The sequence below is a fragment of the Podarcis cretensis genome (assembly GCF_951804945.1).
Source record: "Podarcis cretensis genome assembly, chromosome: 14".
Lineage (NCBI taxonomy): Eukaryota > Metazoa > Chordata > Lepidosauria > Squamata > Lacertidae > Podarcis > Podarcis cretensis.
In genome coordinates this window covers 20,787,488-20,808,394 of record NC_137183.1, presented here as the reverse complement: position 1 = coordinate 20,808,394, position 20,907 = coordinate 20,787,488, and the positions used below count along the sequence as shown (strand labels likewise).

At 43.0% G+C, this 20,907-nt stretch overlaps 1 protein-coding gene across 2 annotated transcripts in view; it reads right to left on the bottom strand.

Annotated features, from left to right (window-relative positions):
* Positions 1–736: 736 nt before the first annotated feature.
* NTRK3 (neurotrophic receptor tyrosine kinase 3) overlaps positions 737–20,907 on the bottom strand; it is a 407,630-nt gene continuing 387,459 nt past the window's right edge. For both annotated transcript variants that reach the window (XM_079954237.1, XM_079954238.1), the window contains 2 exons: positions 4,542–4,700; positions 737–1,426 (listed from right to left, as the gene is read on the bottom strand). In XM_079954237.1, the coding sequence (XP_079810363.1) occupies positions 1,241–1,426; positions 4,542–4,700 (345 nt within the window). In that variant the 3' untranslated portion in view covers positions 737–1,240. The remainder of the gene's footprint in view (positions 1,427–4,541; positions 4,701–20,907) is intronic.

Sequence of the window (20,907 nt, the reverse complement as noted above, 5' to 3'; positions counted from 1 at the left end):
ATGGACAGATTTGGGCCTGTGTGCACGTGTTTACACATATATATAGGTATATCTGAATGGCTGGGTTGCTCTTCCTTTTCCTCAGACTTCCTCCACTGAGATCATGGCTTCCAAGCCACCCTGTTTGGAACCAACGGCTACATTGAGGTTATGGTGGTGAATGCTGGATCTGTGTTGACACACAGAAGCTTATTCCAGTGGTGGGTTCCAGGGGGTTGTGCTGAGGCTGTCCTCTCCCCATATGCCTTTTCCCTGGATGGTTCTCGTAGACGACTGTTCGGGACCTTGGCAACATTCCTAGGACTCTGGTTCATTCACTATTATTTTTTATATATGTATAAAAAAAACTGAAACCGGTAAATAAGGGGAGCAGGAATACTACATCCATTCTTGTTTCCTTGTGGTCTAGTGGCTATTTTCTGTTTTGTTTGTTTTTTTACCCGTAGGTGATGAAATCCTTTCGAACTGTATATGTTCCAATAACGAAAAACAAAACTGTATAGAGTCTACACATGGGAAAGAATCAGCAAACTGGGGCTTGTTTGGAACAGCATCTGTCCCCAAATGCTGGAAGTAGAAGTCGGGGCTGGGTGGGGGGCAATACGAAGGTGGTTGGGGGTCAGTAAAAGGAAGTTCTTCCAGGGGGCATCACCCTGGATCAGAGCCCAGTCTTTGCCAGTTCTGCACCAGGGGACGGAGCCCGCAAAGTGCAGCTACAGATCAGGCACAGTCTCGCCAGTTTTTAATTTAATTTAATTTTTTTTTTTTTTGGCGGGATTATCTCTTAGCGTTCCCAAGTGGGTTGAGCTCCACCCAGCAAGTGGAACCAAAAGAGCGCAGTAGGATTCACAGTTCCACACCTTGAGTTAAAAGATCCTGTTTTCCCTTTTTCTTTTTTGTTCCTTTTTAATACTGTAGGTTCTTTTTCCTCCCTCGCTCTCTCCTTTTTTTTCTTATAACGCCTTACATTTTCCTGTAATGGCAGCTTCTGGTGGGAGGTGAATATATCTTTCTCTCTATATATATTATCTCTAGATATATATATATGTAAGCCAAGCTGCTTTACAGGTGGGTTGTCAGGACCTTTCTGTTTGAAGTTGTAATTGTCTTTTTATTTGTTCAGTGTTGTATGTGTAGCAGGCACTTGAGTTTATATGAATATGTTGGCTTGAGGTCAAGGGAGAGGTAGGGAGGGGGAGAAGAAGGGCAGAGCAACGGTGTTGGAGGAAAGGGACCGCTGCTAGCCAAGGATGTCCAGGTAGATTGGTGTGGCTTTGCCCAGGGCGTGAAGGATCTTGTAGATTTCCTTGATGTTCAGCCGCTGCTGAGGTTCCCTCTGCCAGCAGCCCAGCATGATGTCGTAAACCTCCTTGGGGCAGACTCGAGGACGCTCCAAGACTCGGCCTTGGGTGATGCACTCGATGACCTGCAATGCATAACAGAAAAGTCACATACACCCTGAACCATCTTTTTAAAGTTTAGCCACCTGGGATGAGCATGTGTGTGATTTAATCATTTTACAATTATTAACAACAATAAACAAAACTGCTCTGGGATTCTTTTTTTTTTTTTTTTTACTTTGAATCATAATATTCTGCAAAAAAATGACAATGGTTCTTCTGAAAGAACCTCAAAACCTCAGTATCTTAAGGTCAGGTCCACTTGCCCCTCCAGATGTGTTTCTGCTAACTTTAGGGAGAATTCTTTGAATGTGGGCTACTGCTGGATTTTAACCTTGGTTTGACTAGCTCATATTGTAATATCTGGCTTTCCCATATGCTGGAAGGGTTGTAGGGTACAAGGAACACACTGGCATAGGGGATTTAACTACATGCACAAGTTCTGTAAGTTCAGGCTTTAAAAGGAATTAGCATTATTATTGGCAAACGTGTCACTTTGGTCCCTAAGTTACATCTTTTATATGCTTTTGATGGTGCTAATGCCAAACCTATTTGCCAACAATTAATTTTATATCTGCTAGTTGTTGCTCATTACATAATAGCTCAAGGATGGAAGAGCACTTTTTGTTACTCTTTGGACTTATCGTTTTAAAAAGTAAAGTTTATTGTCATCGCTGAAAAACTGACCCGTAAGATACATGGTGCCAGGGGAATTGTGGACCCCTCAGAATTTGAATCTGCTTGGGGGCGCTATCTCATGGTTAGCACATTCCTACCAAACATGGTTTTATCAGGCATCACTTATGAATACTTGCCATATCTTCTATAAATGTGAAACTTGTATCCCGCCAGGTAATAAATGTTATGCTGTTCATTCTTTTTTTAGCTTCATTTTTTTATCGTGTATTTTTATTCTCCTTGCCTTTATGACTGTTTTTATGAAGCATTTTAGTTTGCTGCTTTGTTTATTTAAAAAAAAGAAAGGAAAACCTGCTCAAGTTAGCTTTTGTGGGAGGTAAGTATTCTCTTGACAATATTGTACAGGGGCCACCTGTTTCTCCAGAATTTATTCCTATATTCTCTTGCCATTCTTGCTCCTAGGTAAGATAACTGGGGTGGGGGTGGGATTTGCCAGGCAGCTGTTATTACTGGTTGCCCTCTCTCCCTTGTCTGAAGCTCATAAGCAGCACTGCAGTGGCATCCCAGTGACCTGACATGCACTGCCAATAGCAGCAGATCTCAAACAATGCACTGAAGGCAGCCAAACCCAGCGAGGGTGGTCCCCAGAGCTTATTGCTTCTGAATAGTAATGGGCACTGCCACACATCCAAACAGATAGTTATCATTCCAATGTTTGCATATAAATAGCAAAAAGGGTAGAGAGATTAAGAAACTCTGTGGAACAGAAAGGGAAGAGAGAGGGGTGATAAAAAACCATGACAGGCAAACAAAGCTATGTCGTCACAAAGCCAAGAGTGGTGGTGGCTATAGGGAGAGGTGTCTGCCAATGTGGTGGCTCCAGCCCGGCTGCTGGACAGCAGGTACAAGGTTCCAGTGAAATTTCACCTTCCATGAAATGTGAAGTAACCACACTTAGCTACTTATACTGAATCAGGCCATTGGTCCATCTATCTCAGTATTGTCTACAGTAGCTGGCAGTGACTTGCCAGGGTTTCAAGCCAAAGTTTCTCCCCTCCACCCTACACACAGACTTACTTGGAGATGCTAGAGATTGAACCTGCTAGAGGCATGTGATTATGGAGGCCAATGCTTATTGCCCCAACACAGGAAGCTGCCTTATTCCAAGTCAGACCATTGGTCCACATAGTTTCATATTGTCCACACTGACTGGCAGCAACAGATTTCCAAGGTTTCAGCCAGGAGACATTCCCTATCTGAGGATGCTGGGGACTGATCCTGGAACCTCCTACAAGCAAAACAGATGCTGTACCATTGAGCTATGGTCCTTCCTCAAACACAAGAACATAGGAAACTGCCTTATATTGAGCCAGATTATTAGTCCATCTAACTCAGTACTGTGTACACTGGCTGGCAGCAGCTCTCCAGGGTTCTGGGCATTGTTCTCTCCTAACCTCACCAGGAGATGTCAGGGACTGTGCCAGGGGACCTTCTGCATGTAAAGGAGATGCTTTTCCATGGAGCTACTGTTCTTCTAACATTCTAAGCTATGTCCCTACCCAAAAGATCTGTAGGTCTTTCTAGAGCATCCCTCACAAACTTCAAAAGCAAACCTTGAGAATATTCTGAATTGTTTCCAAATGACAAAATTACATCATTTCTTCCCTTAGCTGCTCCTAAGACCAGCTTTTCTGGAAACAGGATTGGATATTCCTCCTGCCAAACTCACACATCAAACCTAGGCCAAGTGTTTCCCACAAATGCATGGGGTGTGTGTGTTGTGCATGATATGTTAAATGACAGTAACAGGCAGCACTGAGAGCATAGAAGGACCTGCATTAGGCATAGAAATAAACACCTTCAATTATTCTCTGTCTACAAATTAAGGAATGTTTATCTGGAAAGCAGAAAATGCACACACACACTTTTTTTTTTTTAAAGGCAGAGCTGAAAATCTAATAGGTACACAGAAGGACAAATATGAGCAAATTTCCATCCCTCACACCTCAGTCAATTTTGCATCTCACACCACATGAGTCGCATCTCCTGCTAAGCCTTACGAGATATTTCTGCAGATACCTCTAAATGTAGTCTAGCAGTTCTCTCTTAACAGGTTTTTCTCTTCTTCCATAATTCCCTACAAGGTTATTTTATTTTTCTGCGGTTCTAACTGGAAGGATGCTGAAACCCAGGACTATGGAGGGTGGAATTGGGAAACTTGCTTGCTTGCCACCTGCTCAACTGCTGCATAGATTTCCTACAATTTTCATTGGTCTCTGCCTATCCAAGCTTTTGGATAGTGGATTGCGGTCTTGTATCCCTTGGCTGTTTCAATGCCTCTGGACCAGCTGGTAGAGCATGAGACTCTTAATCTCAGGATTGTGAGTTCAAGCCCTATACTGGGCAAAAGCTTCCTGCAATTGATATTAACTACCCTTGCCGTGCCAGGAGATTGTTTCTGCGTGTGCCCCCCACACCCACCCACTGCCACATGCCCAATACCTCTGTGTTTGACAGCTGGAACCATGGCTGCTTCCCGTATGTGAAGATTTCCCAGAGGATCACCCCAAAACTCCAGACGTCGCTCTCTGTCGTGAATTTGCGGTACATGATGCTCTCAGGAGGCATCCAACGGATGGGGAGCATGGTATGTCCTCCAACCTGCATGATGGAGCACAAGACACAACAAGACTTTGGTTATTAGAACTGTAAGAGAACAGACCATAGTCAAGTTCAGCTTTCGGATCATTGAATGCTATATACACACATACACAAATTGAACACTAGTAACTCTGGGAGAATGTCTCAGCTACAATCTTTCGTTCCAAGATGCTAGCTTATTACAGCAAGGGAGGTTTTGAAAATATCCTGGGTAGAAATGGGAGAGGTCTCCCCAAATTGTCTTGGATTAAACGTGGAAATATACTAGATAGAAAAGTGGATGATCTTGGACAGGGATCAGCAACCTTTTTCAGCCATGGGCCGGTCCACCATCCCTCAGACTTTGTGGGGGGCCAGACTATATTTTGAAAAAATAATAATGAATGAGTTGCTATGCCCCACAAATAACCCAGAGATGCATTTTAAATAAAAGCACACATTCTACTCGTGTAAAAACACCAGGCAGGCCCCACAAATAACCCAGAGTTGCATTTTAAATAAAAGGACACATTCTACTCATCTAAAAACACACTGATTCCCAGACCGTACAAGGGCCAGATTGAGAAGGCAATTGGGCCGGCCCTGGCCCCCGGGCCTTAGGTTGCCTACCCCTGATCTTGGATCATTTTCCCCAAGCTAACACAGAAAACGACCCACTTCTATACCTTTTAAATCTCCACCTATTCAGTGTAAGGGAGGATCATTGTTCTATTACACTGAACAGGTGGAGAAATGAAAAGGCTACAGGGTCAAAATGTGATAAGGTGGTATCTCTACTATTGGCTTTTGCCCTTGCAGCCTTGCAATTCTGAAGGCCTAGAAATAAGGCCCGGGGGCTGGATCCGGCCCAATCACCTTTTAAATCTGGCCCGCAGACAGTCCGGTAATCAGCGTGTATATACATGAGTAGAATGTGCCCTTTTATTTAAAATGCTCCTCTGGGTTATTTGTGGGGCCTGCCTGGTGTTTTTACATGAACAGAATGTGTGCTTTTATTTAAAATGCATCTCTGGATTATTTGTGGGGCATGGGAATTCGTTCATATTCCCCCCCCCCCAAAAAAATATATAGTCTGGCCCCTCCACAAGGTCTGAGGGACAGTGGACTGGCCCCCTGCTGAAAAGGTTTGCTGACACCTGGCCTAGAAACTTGTGTGAACTCTTAACATATATTAATAACACTCAGATTCTGTGGAATCTTAACAACACGTTCTGCACCTTTCCCTTCTAGTGCTTCCACTGATTCTTGGCATGGATGCAGCTTGATGACGAGACATAGAAATCTGAAAAGGCATTTGGATTTCCTGCTTTAAATTACTTACTTTTTAAAGCACGAGCCGATTTTCCTATTATGCCTATTATGGCTATTTTTGCGCTAGGCTTTTCTCTTTTGGCTTGCTCTCTCTTTATAAAGTCTATAAAATGGCATCAATCCACTTGAAGTCATGGTATGCGCACACGAGTAACTTGCAGCTGCAGTCTTTGGAAGACGAGCCGGCCCTTACATATACTATGGTAATGGGAGCATAACAAGGGAGATTAAAAGACTCGTTGTGCTTCTGAAGCACTGATGTTTGCCCAGCTCTTGAAACATCTGCATCATGGCTCCAGCCCCCTTGGGGATTGCAGTAGGGAGGGTGGAAAATAGTTCTGGGACCAGTTTCCTCCCTCTTTTTTAAAAGTTATTTCTGTGCACCAGGTGGATGCATAAAAGCAGAGGGGAAAACAGCCTGGATTTATGTGTACAAAATGAGCAAAGTCTAGGAAAGATTTTGAAGGCTTGGGATTCAAAGAGAGGTTGCAGAATAGCATGGGCTGAACTAAGGAAGGCCCTGTCTCAAATTCCTTATTTGAAAATAGGGATGTAAATAGGCATCATTTTCCTCCCAGCCCTTTATTCATGCCACACAGCACTGTTTCTATTCCGCTACAGTTAGGTCTTTTGCCAAAAAATGGCCTTATTCATCCTGTGATGAAATTACAAAACTTTCATAATTAATTAAATTCCATCCGATTCATTTAATGGAAAGGAAACACAATGCAAATGAGAGGGCTGGGACTTAATCAAGTCTGTATCATTTACAGCAGCAAATACTAGTTGTATTCGCTGGGTTAATTTTCATTCACAGCATCAAAAGTGAGTATCAGCAAATTTTGCCCCCATTTCTCTTTCTGTCAGAATTTTCCAACATCCTTGTTAGAGGACAACATTTCCCCACCTGGCCAACAGGAAAAGAAGAATCTGATCAGTACTCTTTTTTTTGGTCAAGGCTAAGCTATGTCCATAGAGCAGGACCTCTGAAGTTCTGAGTCTTAAACTGAGATTTACAGTTAATTGATGAATAGACTACTTAAGACCTCTGGCTTATCAACTGCTATGGACTAAATGACAACTCCTGAAGGAAACATCTGAGTAAACAGAAAGAAGCTGAACCATTCACAGCTATGTATTGTAGTCGCTACTGGATTGTGCTACAGAGTTTGGGCTCTGCTGCTAAGCTATACAATTAACAAGAGCTGGGAAGTGATTTATATAATGCGCTTCCTTTTTAAAAAGAGAAAAATAAGCACTGAATATTGGATGGGTTTAGCACTTTGGCTGATTAATTTCATAAGGGGACTGGAGCAATATTATGCAATCTAAATGTGCACCATGCAACACTTCTCTTATAGTGCATCACATTCTGCATAGTCATGAGTTACCCTTAATGTTTTGGATTATGTTTACAGATGAATCACAAGGACATCAAAATCATTTGAAATGGAATTTGTGCATTCTGCACTTTCTTTAATAGAACTCATAAGCCATGCAGAGGCAATATTAATTCTGGGGATAATCAAACACATGGAAGAGGAATCGTGTAAGCTAGCCCTGATCCCCAATGCCACACATCAGCCACGTTATCTGCAGAGAATTGTGGAAGTGAAGGCCTGCAAGCTTACCATTTATTAGGTGTGGGCAATTCTGTCTGTTTCAGTTTCTCTCCCTTTCTCATTTTCCCCAGGCTTAAATTTAGTTCTCCATCATTTCCACATCAGTGTACGATAATTTTCAATAATTTTCTTATTGGTTTTCATAACAAAATATAACTAGACAACTAAACATAATCACACACACATACATATAAATTTTGCCAGCTGCCAGATCTTTTATCCTATCCATGTCTTTATAATATCCACTGCTCTTTCAGTTTCTCTGTCTCCTATGTTATTTCAGCAGGGCTGCATGGAACCATCCTTCCATTGTAATGTCATCTTCTCGAACTAGTATACTTTTTTTTTATAAAAGTACTCATGACAATTCATCAGCATGTTCCTGTTTTTCTTCTTCTAGTATACATGTTATTTTCATGGGTGCCTTGGCAGAAAGGCAGAATATAAAAGCAATAAATAAACAAAACAAATACATGCATTTCATGAATGCAAATCACTTTCCCCCGAGGGAATGCCTTCTTTTGTATATATATTTTCACTAATATATACATTTGCATGCACATCCAGCCTACTATATGCAGGTTTGTAGACATTACTTGGCTGGAGAACTGCATTGCAGAAATGTAGGTAAGGGTAAATTTTGAAGGATGGTAGTGCAATGACAAACCTAGACAGCATCTTAAAAAGTAGAGACATCACCTTGCCAACAAAGGTCCATATAGTAAAAGCTACGGTTTTCTCAGTAGTGATGTACGGAAGTGAGAGCTGGACCATAAAGAAGGCTGATCACCAAAGAATTGATGCTTTTGAATTATGGTGCTGCAGGAGACTCTTGAGAGTCCCATGGACTGCAAGAAGATCAAACCTATCCATTCTTAAGGAAATCAGCCCTGAGTGCTCACTGGAAGGACAGATTCTGAAGCTGATCATATACTTTGGCCACCTCATGAGAAGAGAAGACTCCCTGGAAAAGACCCTGATGTTGGGAAAGATGGAGGGCACAAGGAGAAGGGGACGACAGAGGACGAGGTGGTTGGACAGTGTTCTCGAAGCTACCAGCATGAGTTTGACCAAACTGTGGGAGGCAGTGGAAGACAGAAGTGCCTGGCGTGCTCTGGTCCATGGGGTCACGAAGAGTCGGACACAACTAAACGACTAAACAACAACAACAACAAAACAGTGTTTCAAGCCACATATAATTTTGGAAAGTGTTGGCTTTTCCAGTGCAAACTGAATCAAATTTGTCCTGCATCCTTACTGCCTTCATTCAGGGAAATCCCAGGACTGAAAGTGGGATGGAAAGATTCATAGAAAGTCATTCATAAATAGAAATGAATAAATAAATACAAATGTAAAATGTTTGGGTTCCGTTTTTCACTCACTCGAGAACCATTCCACATCTTTCAAAACTTCTCCCCCCTTCTCCCACTTCAGTAAATGGGAGAACTAGACTGGGAGACTTGTGAAATCCAGGAGTGGGGCCAACAGAGCTGACCCCACTTCTACCTCTGTATAGTTAATCAGCAATTATCCTTGGCCTCAAGGGTATCTGCACAGGGCTTTCAAAGTAGGTTTATATCATACTTCTTTAAAGACATGGTTGTTTCCGGTTGGGAAATTAGTCACCGTTTTGAGAAAGGTAGAAGTGATTCATTGGGACACATGAAATTAATCAAGTTGCAGTGAGTTATGTGCAAGTAATGAATCAAGATCATGGCATTCCTAATGGAAGATAAACAGAATAGCATTGTGGGAGCCAGCAATGGGAAATGACAGCAACAAAGCAGGGATGAGAAACAGTTATCCAGCAGGAATTGTGACATCCACCGATGAGGCAAGTTTTGTTAACAGTGTACAGAATTACACCAGGAAAAAAAGAAACCAGAACACATGGGTCAGAGGGTGGAGTCTGAAACAAGGAGCCTTATATCTATTCATAAAGGCTCTCCATGAGATTTAGAACCCTTGCAAAATCAGAGTCCTGAGTAGGAAACCCTGATTCATCTTGTGATGCCTTGTTAATACAGTGGTACCTCTGGTTAAGAACTTAATTAGTTCTGGAGGTCTGTTCTTAACCTGAAACTGCTCTTAACCTGAAGCACCACTTTAGCTAATGGGGCCTCCCACTGCCGCTGTGCTGCCGCCACACGATTTCTGTTCTCATCCTGAAGCAAAGTTCTTAACCCAAGGTACTATTTCTGGGTTAGCAGAGTCTGTAACCTGAAGCGTCTGTAACCTGAAGTGTCTGTAACCCGAGGTACCACTGTAGAGTCCTCCAACTCAGGAATGTGAGAACCTTCCCTGAATCACCCTGAATCACCTAACAATTCAGGGTACACACAGACAACCCACATCCCAACAAATACCCATACCCATATCACCTACAGATATTAAGAGGGGGATGACAAATTGGGGCATTTCTGCTGCATCTAGTATAACACAGACAGGGAGCAGCTATTTATTTAAAGAAACTCAATTTATCGAGATTAGCAGTGCCTGTTTGAATACAGCTGATCGATATGTTGTAACAAAAGGAGAACATCAAGGGATGAAACTGAGAATGGGTTGGCTATATACTCAATACAGAGCAAAAGATTATTATTTTTGTTAGAGCCTTGCAAACATTGTAATAGATTTTGATGCAAGGGAAATTATTTTAGGAGGTGATATGAATACGGTCATAGATAATACACCAGACTGAACTGGAAGAAATAGAAAACCACAAAAATTATTGAACACATAATTTAAGAAAGGAATAAGATATTCACAGCTTTGAGAGATATGGAGATGCCAGCGTTTAGAAGTGTGTGTGTGTAGGGGAAAGACTGTCCATTTTCCTTCATTGCAAGAAACAATAATTCTAGAGATAAGTATGTTTGAGTAACTGTGTAAATCAAGTCATTTGCATACTTACAAAAAACCTACATGTGGTTAAGAAAGAACACTGGTAATATAGACCTTCATAAAGTCTACATAAATGTGGTGTACTGTAAGGAAATAATACATTGCTGTTTTAGGGCAATAAGGTTTACATTACAATCTTATACATGTCGGAAAGAAGTAAATCCCAATAGTAATGTGACAGAGGGAAAGGATCCTATTTCCTTTCATACAAAGTTATTCCCATCGGGGGGGGGGTACTTGAATAGGGCCTTAGAGGTGCAGTTTTTAATCCCAATGAATCATCAAAGGATCATAGAATTGTAGAGTTGGAAGAGACTCTGAGGGTCATCTAGTCCAACCTGCTGCAATGTAAGAATCACAACTATAGCATCCATGACACATGGTCATCCAACCTCTGCTTAAAACTTCCAAGGAGAGTGCACCACCTTCTGAGAGGATCTGTTCTACTGTTCAACAGCTCTCAGGAACAGTTCTTCCTGATTTTCAGTCAGGATCTATTTTCTTGTAAATTGAATCCATTGGTTCGGGTCTTACCCTCCCAAGCAGAAAAAAACAAGCTTGCTCCAGCTTCCACATGGTAGCCCTTTAGATATTTGAAGATGGCTCTCCTATCTCCTCTAAGTCTGAGTAAGCCTCAGGAAGAACTGCATTATCGCTGTATGGAATGACATTTTTGCACAACAGAACAACAAAAGTGGGACAATCCCCACTTCTCCCCCGCCTGAAACATTTGTATAAAACGTTACAGGATTTCAGTATTAATTTCTGGGGCATGCACCGGTTGGAAACTAAGCAGCATGTCTTCCCTGGAAACTTTTTCAGGTGCAAACAGTATTGATCGCATATAACTGCCCCAATACCATCACGTGCACAAATCATCCTGAATGCATAATGAGGAAGGAGTTTTGAGGGGACCCTAGTGAGTTCATAGCAGGTGTGAGATTTGGAGCAGGGAATTCCTGACCTCAGTCTCTTACCTGCTATGCCAAGCCAGCTCCAGAAAGTAAAGCTCAGAATTACAAAGAGGACCTTTCTTCTCCCCCCAAAACTGCTTGGCTAAGGCAGGCAACCTGCTGGCAATCAATGTGAGCTGGATGTTATGGGAGCTGTGGCCAAGGAGGAAGATAAATCCGCTTGTCCTGGCTGAAATACATTTGGAGCACCGGAGGATTCTTTCAAGAACAGCATAATCCGCTGAGCACAAATTTCCATGCCGGCATGCAGCACCTGGAGTCACCAGGAGCAGCATGCATTGCCAAAGGCACTGGAATAAAACTGTGCAGAGCTTAACAAGCCTCAGTATGAAAACAGCCTTTGTTTTCCCCTCTTTTGTAGAGGAATTTACATTTCACGTCCTTGGCTCTAGAGAGAATCATTATGTATTTTCTGTACATGGGAAGCTGAGCATTCGCACTAGTCAATCAATCAATCTGGAGTATGTTGAGAGGGAGAGGGAGAAGCCGCAGGTTCTTGCGGTAACAGGGATGGGAGAGGATGAGGAGTGGGGACCTGAATGCAAAATGACTGGGAAATGATATTTGTTCTTTAACGACGCCATGCCATGCTCAACTTATCTTGCTGGTATTCAAATTAGCACCAGGGCCGTGTCAAAAAAACCTGTCCTGAAATTTCTCAAAGGGTTTCCTCTTCTGCGAAAGAGGCTTCCAGTTTTCTGCCTCATTCTCAGGGCAGTCAAGGATTCCTTTAGAATTTCAGTGGGTGTGCGTTTAGACTAAGTTTCTCATTATATGGCTGCCAAGGGTGGTGTTGATCTGGTGATCCAACCAACATCAGTGTCAAATCTTTGCCAATACACTGACAATTAGGTAAATAATTCAAAGATTAGAAATTTGATATGAAGGGCATAGGTACTAATAAGTAGCATAGACAAAACAGCCCAATCAAAGTAAATAACATAATTGCTAACTCCCTCCAGGCCACTGCTAATCCAGTGATCCAAGCAATATTAGTGCACACCACGCCAAATCCTGGCCTTCTTACTACTGTATATCATTCATTGGCCTGATTCAGCTTCCTGTGTTTAAATACTTTATTTTTAATCATAAGCCCTCTCAAAGACTTCATGGTCGAATTTCAGTAAGAACATAATAAGAGCAGTGCACGAAACACTGTTTACCTTCCTATTGAAGTGGTACCTATTTATCTACTTGCACTTGGACGTGCTTTCGAACTGCTAGGTTGGGCAGGAGCAGGGACCGAGCAATGGGAGCTCACCCCGTTGCGGGGATTTGAACCGCTGACCTTCTGATCAGCAAGTCCTAGGCTCTGTGGTTTAACCTGCAGTGCCACCCGCGTCCTTATCCTAGCTAGTAGCCATCAATATCTCTAACCTCCATGAATTTGTCCTATCCTCTCTGAAAGCCATTCAAGTTGTGGGTCATCACTGCCTCCTGTGGGAGGTTGTTTGAATAACTTTCTTTTCTCTGTCTTGAATCCACTAACGATCAGCTTCATTGGATGTGCATGAGTTCTAGTTTTATGAGAGAGGGAGGAAAGATTTCCCCCATCTGCTTTTTTGGTTCCATGCCTAATTCTATAAGCTTCCACCATGTCACCTCTTACTCACCTTTCTCTAATAAGGTCCCAAATAAAAAGCATTTGAAAAATATTGAAACATCTTTGAAATAAGGCAGACACTGGCCTCTTAGGCCACTGGATTCCACCTGAGCTGGCGACCCTCCATTTGACTGCAGCACAGAATAAAGTAGAGCACCAGTTCCTTTCAAAAATTGCCACCTGGGGCTCAGCAGCACACATAGCTCTTAGGAATTCCTCCTCTTTGTTTAAAAAACAACTTGACATTACTAGCCCAGAATTGGGAAGAAGACAAAGTCCCTGCCAGAGAGGAACGGCAAACCAAGCTGTTGGACTATGCCAAAATGGCAAAACTGACTGGAAGGCTCAGGAACCAAGAAGACCAAAACTTCAATAAAGAATGGGGAAATTTTGTAATTTGTCTAGGAGACCACTATAATGTAGTGAATATTATGGACAATATGGAAAGATACAAGATATGGATTATGAAATAATATGCAGTTGATAGGGTGCACAATAGGACCCATGGAGGGGAAGGTGGGAAGTCCAGAGATTAGGAGAAATCTCGAAATATGGATATGTAATTTGGATTGTTATAAATTTATATTTGTAAAACCAAATAAAAATTATTACAAAAGAAAGCAACTTGACATTACAGTGGTACCTCGGGTTAAGTACTTAATTCGTTCTGGAGGTCTGTTCTTAACCTGAAACTGTTCTTAACCTGGAATGCTTTCTAAAGACACTGTGTCCATCAGCTGTCACCCCCTGTTGCTTCCTCTTCCTCCTCTTCCTCTCCCATTATTTCCCAACTTTTCCCCTCATCTGCCTCTGAGCGGTGACCTCCCTCAAACCCCTGTTGTAATTCTAAACTGCCTTCCTCTTCTCTGGAAGGGTTAGGCTGGGGAGGCGGTCTCCACCATTCCTCCTCTGTCCAGTCCCTGACAGTACATGAGTATTTTTATACAGTTATACGCATTATTACCTGTATCTGTTTACATGTGAGTTACTTTAGGAAACCGTATACACATATAATATTATATGTAAAACAACCCACATGATAATCCATATAGTATGCTGGAATTCATATTTTTCATGGAACCTGTAACAAAATAGCTTGTTTCTCATTGAGTTCAAGAAGCAAGACAGCAATGTGTGTGGCAGCAAGAGAATCTGTGCAGATAAGCTCGGAATCACAAAATGCCATCCTCATTCCCCAAAGTGTGTCGGTGGCTCCATCATGCACATAGATGCTACTGTCTTGTGTAGTTGAGGACCAGCAGTGGGAGAACTGAGTTTGCTATTCATATTGAGGAATGTATCCATATTTGTTATTCCAGTGGGGGCTAATTTTCTGTAAGCACTATTTAATTATATTTGCCCTCCTTTCCCCAATTATATATTTGTGTGTGTGTGTGTGCGCACGCGCACATGTGTGCATGCGCGCGCGCGCACACACACACACACACACACACACAGCATTTCCTGGATTAGTCAGACTTTCCTCAGATAGTCTCTCTACTCCAGCACACTCTTTATCACCCACTGCTTAGCATACAGTTTTTGCAGCTGCTAACGTGATCATAATACATATTTCTTTGATAGTTACATCTTGAGTGAAATCAAGCAAAATTCCTTTAATGTATTTCCTTAGGCTATGAGCTGTAACTCCATAAATAAGAACAGAAGGAAAGTCCTGCTGGATCAGACCAATGGCCCATCTAGTACAGCCATTATTAATAATAGAGTAGTAGCCGCTGATAGGTTTATTCTCTGTGAATTTATCTAATCCCTTTCTAAAGCTATCCAGGCTGCTGACCATGACTAGATCCAGTAGCAGGAGGATGATGGTGATACGTGAAGGTACCATCAAATATTTGAGGGCTCTGAATCCCTCATCTCTCACACACAAGGCAGTTGAGGAATGGAAGAGAAAGAAGTTTGAGTACACTGAAAATGGAGGAACACTGAAAGGCAAAAAGTGGCTGGTTTAAACAATAGAAGAGGTTGGTGCTAAGTGGGGGTGGAGGAGAGAGTGGGAAGGACAAGGAAGTGTTGAGGTTGGCATCTTGCTAACGCACCAGCAGAAGCACCAGATTGGCTCTTCCAGTGTGTCTATAGCATGCTGACACCTCACTTGTCCGCATGCATCACCTCACTTGTCCACCTCTCCCTCCCAGGAAGTAGCAGTGAGGTCAGGTGAGAGGGAGAACCAGATTTCCCTATACAATTTCTCCACAAAATTTTCTATGCTTTTCTATTAGATCAATAAGCGCATCAGAATATTTTGAGACTTTAGAAAGCCCCCAGGATGGATGTTGATATAGCATTAACTACAGTGCTCACAGTCCTCATTCTGGATTTGCTTCTTCACTCACTTCAAGGCATCGAGGTTGAGCTCCTAGTCTGAGGATTTGCTTTTGAACAAAAATGTCAAGGTCTCCTGAGGACACATCTGGGTCCTGTAAACTAGGAGAGTTCTCAGCCTTTTAATTTGGTTGGCATCACTAATCCCGAAACTCCAAACCTGCCAAGTCCTAAGGCAAGTCTGAGGGAAGGACTCAAATGATTTCGACATGAGATGTACGTAGGGGAAGTACACAGTTAGAAAGGGAAGGTGTGAGGCGGATGTGCTCAAGGAAGACATAGGCCACATTCACACCATACATTTAAAGAACTTTGATACCACTTTAAAAGGTCATGGCTTCCCCTAAAGAATTCTGAAAGCTGTAGTTTGCTAAGGGTGTTGAAAATTGTTGTTGTTTAGTCGTGTCCGACTCTTCGTGACCCCATGGACCAAAGAACGCCAAGCACTCCTGTCTTCCGCTGCCTCCCACAGTTTGGTCAGACTCATGTCAGTAGCTTCTGCCCAACCATCTAGTCCTCTGTCGTCCCCTTCTCCTTGTGCTCTCAATCTTTCCCAACATCAGGGTCTTTTCCAGGGAGTCTTCTCTTCTCATGAGGTGGCCAGCTTCAGGATCTGTCCTTCCAGTGAGCACTCCGGGCGGATTTCCTTCAGAATGGATAGGTTTGATCTTCTTGCAGTCCATGGGACTCTTAAGAGTCTCCTCCAGCACCATAATTCAAAAGCATCAATTCTTCGGTGATCAGCCTTCTTTTTGGTCCAAGAAGGATTGATTGCTACACCATTCTGAGAATTGTAGTTCTGTGAAGGGAAGAGGGCTGTCCTAGGGGTCTTCTTTGGGGGAAGCAGCAATAGTGCTTTAAATGTATTGTATGGATGTGGCCACAATGCAACTGAAAGATTTTGTTTGTCTTTCCTAGAGATGCACATTTTGAATTGCTCCAACTCTTGATGCTAAGGCCCAGAATTGTAATTGGGAGGAAACCCCCCCTTTTATTTTTTAAAATGTATGGTTCATTTAGCAATCTGCTTGGTTTATGACCCATAATTCTGAAATCAACTTGAATTTAGCAGTGCTAATTTGCAAGAGGGGACCCTGTCCTTCCCTCCACCTCCTTCCTCTCTGCTCTGTTAGGTTTGTTTTTATCCTATGGTTTTGAGCAATCCTAATGAGCCATTAAGAAGCTGCCAATTACCTATGCAAATGAAGAGATGCAGGGGTTGTTGCTCGAAGTGAAAGTCTGCTACCTCAAAAGAGCCTGAGATAAATCACTTCGGCTCAGCAAGACACCTACACCCAAGAGCCCTTTCTCACATGTGCTGTTTAGAAATGCTGACAATAACATAGAGGGTGGTTTATATATTCTTAGTACAATTTTGCGGGGCGAGGAGAGGAAATGCGTAGGAAATTCAATAGACTTCTGGCCCAATTTTCAGTGATGGCTGGTACCCATTGTGAGTGGTAGAGCAGAAGGCAGGGAGCCCCAAAAGTAGCTGGAGCCAGCACCAATAACATGGGGACACAACTTATTCTTGCTTTATCTCCATCCTCCTCCCTTATAGGTTCTGCAAGGGCAACGCTAAGACTAAGGAAGAGAAGGAAGCTGACAGCCGAGCCACACCCTTGACTGGGCATAAAGAAGAAGGCAGGTAGGTGGGGTCTGGCTGAGATGAGAGTGAGGTTGGTGAGGCAGAGGCCCATTTGCCCAAACAGATTGGCGTCCATTGCTAACTTGAACACCTGCTGAGGTGGCTCAATATAAACAGCCAATGAGCTAATACCTAAGTGAAATGCTGACAATTGCTTCTCTTCCAAAGTGTCTGACCGCAACATTCACGGTTCAACAGATGTGCCTGAAACAAAGTCTGAAAGAAATAATAGAAGTTGCTCTACAGAGAACTAAATTTGTCATAACACAGCATCACCAGACTGCTGAGAGGAAAGACAATAGCAGTCGGGGACCCTGCAACACTTGGAAGCCGTTCTCCTTGGAATGGCATAAAGGAATATCACTGTCTTCCCTTGCTCTAAGGAGCCACCAGTGCCTTTGTGACAACAGCAGCCATTTCACCATTTCCCTTCTTCATCTCATTCCCAATTCACATCTCAGACTTGAGGATGGGAGATGATTGCTGTGCTTAAGAGGCCTGCAAGTGTCAATAACAATAGTGAGCAGTATCTTTTTCTATAGAATAAAAATGTAAGAATTACATTGTACACACCCTGCTGGAAGATCAGTAGTGCCGCATCACAAACCTGGATTTATGATTTAGTTGGGGCAGGGCAGGGGAGAAAAATAGAAGGCAGGTTGCACAACAGAAGTGGCCGTGGTGTAGGAATGAGAAGGGAGAGACACTGAGAGGGGGAAAGTGGCAGCAGAATATATAGATATATATGACATTTTGATAGTTTCTGTGTAACATTTGCTGTTCTTTGGAATTCACAAAATGCAAATTCCAACATCTTTATATAGATGGTATTGTTCGTTCATTACAAGCCATGGCCTCCAAGATTGTCAATGGCCTTTGTCTCAGTTTGGCCACTTCAAATATCCGACCAGATCTGTTTCTAAATAAGAGTATACATGAATTAAACAACCCTCCTCCCTTTTTAAAAAGTCCTCTGGATGCCACATAATCAGTTCTGCTGCTGCCTTGGCATTAATCATAATAATATTCAAAATTCATTAGACTTGATTGTTTTGAAATCTATTTTCTATTAATATCAGATTCACAAAGAATGGATTTAGCAGCTGAGTGAAACACAAAAGAAAGCATTAGCCCTGAAACCCGCCTGGTCCCTTAATTGTTTTCTCTCCCCACACCCCAACACACACACACACACACACACACACACACACACACACACTGTCTAGTGATGAGTCCTGAGGGTTTCACCACACTGACATCTATTGGGCCATACTATGGAACACTGAACTAGCAATTGGATGGTCACAAGACAGAAGAAAAACATGAGAATAAGAGCATCTTTGCTGGGTCTGATCATGGTTGATCTGATCAGGCATCCTGCTTCCAGCAGCAACCAGCCTAGATGTCTCTGGAAACTGAGAAGAAGACCATGAAGCTGATAGATGACCTTTGGAGTTTTCCCCTGCCTCTGGTCTTCAGGTCCATGGCTGTTCCATTCAGCTATTGGTCCATTTAAAGAAGTAAATTGTGACTCCAAGATCCAGGGAGATTCATTGCACCCATCTCCTGGACTGAAGAGGCAAGGCTCAAATCAATGGGTTTCAACGAGCACCAATTTTATTGCAGGGCTATGCTCTGGATTCAGCTGAAGCCTAAATCCCAAATGAAATTGGGCCTATTTGGAGGGGTCTGGGCTTTGTTTGAGTCAGGCTGAGACAGCTCCAGATCATTACAGGATGGGTTGTGTGTTCCGGAGCAATCTGGGGTGTCAGGGCACAGGGCATCAGGCAGTATGGAGAGGGAGGTGTGGATGGAATTTGGGTATTTAGATTAAGTTAATTATACCACTCCCCACCATCTGACTCTTAAAAGAGTCCAAGCAAGATTGCATTCCAGAGTGGTTTAACTGCAAATCCCTCTTCACACAAAACTCTGAGAACTGTAAAATTGTAGCTCTGTGGTCCAAACAACTCTCAGCACCCATAACAATCTAAAACTCCCAGACTTATTTGTGGAAAGTCATGGCTGTTTAAAGTGGGATCCTAAGTGCTTTAAATGTATGACATGAATGTGGCCTCTTGCACAATGGTCTGGGCACACAATAAAATCTACTGCCAGCATTGTCAAGAACTTGCTGCATGCTGCTCTACAAACTTTGACAGTTCTCTCTCCTTCTCACTGTTCTGACAAGGTGAAAGTCCCTTTATGATGGATAGATGGATGGTCCTCATTAAATCAATGCCGCCTCATCTAAACCTACCAGACTGGCATTTAGTCAATCTCTTGTGAACCAACATGGAATGGTTCCATAATTGTGCATTTCCAAGGGCTTTGTCTAGCCAACTTCAATATTCTGAGCAACAACACTTTTACCACTTCCCTTGAGATCAGGAGTCTTTCATTCCCGTGTAACACATGGCAATCAGGTTATCACTGTGGAAATGTCAAAGAAACACTGAGCGAGTTGAAACCAAACTGGTTTCTGACTCTTAAGATGAGAGAATGAGCTATTTGAATGAATCTGCCCAAGAAATGAGGGCAAGTAAAAAGCACTCACCTGGACAGTGTTCTGCATGAAACATAGGGAATTGCCTTATACTGAATCAGATCATTAGTCCATCTGGCTCAGTATTGTTTCACTGATTGGCAGCAGCTCTTCAGGATTTCAGACATGTTTCTCCCAGCCCTATCTGAACCAGGAAGCTTCTGCATGCAACACAGATGTTCTCCCACAGTGCTACGGCCCTTCCCACATAGAAAGCTACCTCATACTGAATCAGGCCATCGACCAAACCACCTCAATCTTGTCTATATTAGGGCCACAGGCGGTCTTCAGCCTATTTTATCCCAGCTCGCAGAATGATTTCATGCAGGAATCAGGGAACAACAGAGGGAAAGGGGTAGCAGAAAAAGAGGGAGGGAGGGACAGGTGCTGAAAACAGAGAGAAGGGGTGCTCCACTTTGGCACCAACTACCACTCACCACTGGCTCTGGGCCTGCTCACCACCACATGTAGCCTCCAGCAGATCACCCCTCAGGATATGTAGCCATTGACAGGGGGGAAACCAACAACAAACCCTTGCTCCTCACCCATGGTTTATATTGAGTGGTGGTAGCTCTCCAAGGTATCAAGGTATTCTTCAGGTACCCTTGTCCCAGACTGTTAAGGGCTTCATGCCTTGGACTCAACTACCTCATTGGACAGGGAAGCATTTGACAGTGATGGACATTGCTCATCTTTCATATCATGGCACCCTGCGCGAGCCCAAAATTTGGCACCCCCAAATGGATCTTCCCCGTTATGGAGCTTCTCAATTGTGCATCCCCTTTTGCTGCCCTGTGTGGGGGAAACCATCAACACTGCCCTCAGTGTGGTGCTGCATTTGGGAAGCTGGCAAATCTGCAGACTAGACCAGGATTCGAACACAATCACCCATGGCTTTGGCATGGATAATCTGGGAAGACGCCTCCCTTACAACTTGCTGCTGATAGCTGGATTGGTATGTGCTGGCTGGTTGGTGTTGAAATCCCATTATAGCAATCTAGCAGTTTTCGTGCAATGAGGTGCAACTTTCCTGTTTTGCCTTAGGACAGAACTCAAGAATGAGCTAGTAGTCTGTATTGAAACACTGAGTGAGCTGTCTGCTAATGCTAATTGCCTATAATGTGGGGTCACTTTGGAGAAACCAAAGAAGATGTACAAGAAGGGGGGGGGGAAGATAAATGTCAATAGATGTTTGAGTCATAAAGGGCCATTAGGGTGAGAAAGAGCCAATAAAGCATTTGTGAGCTCACCCTC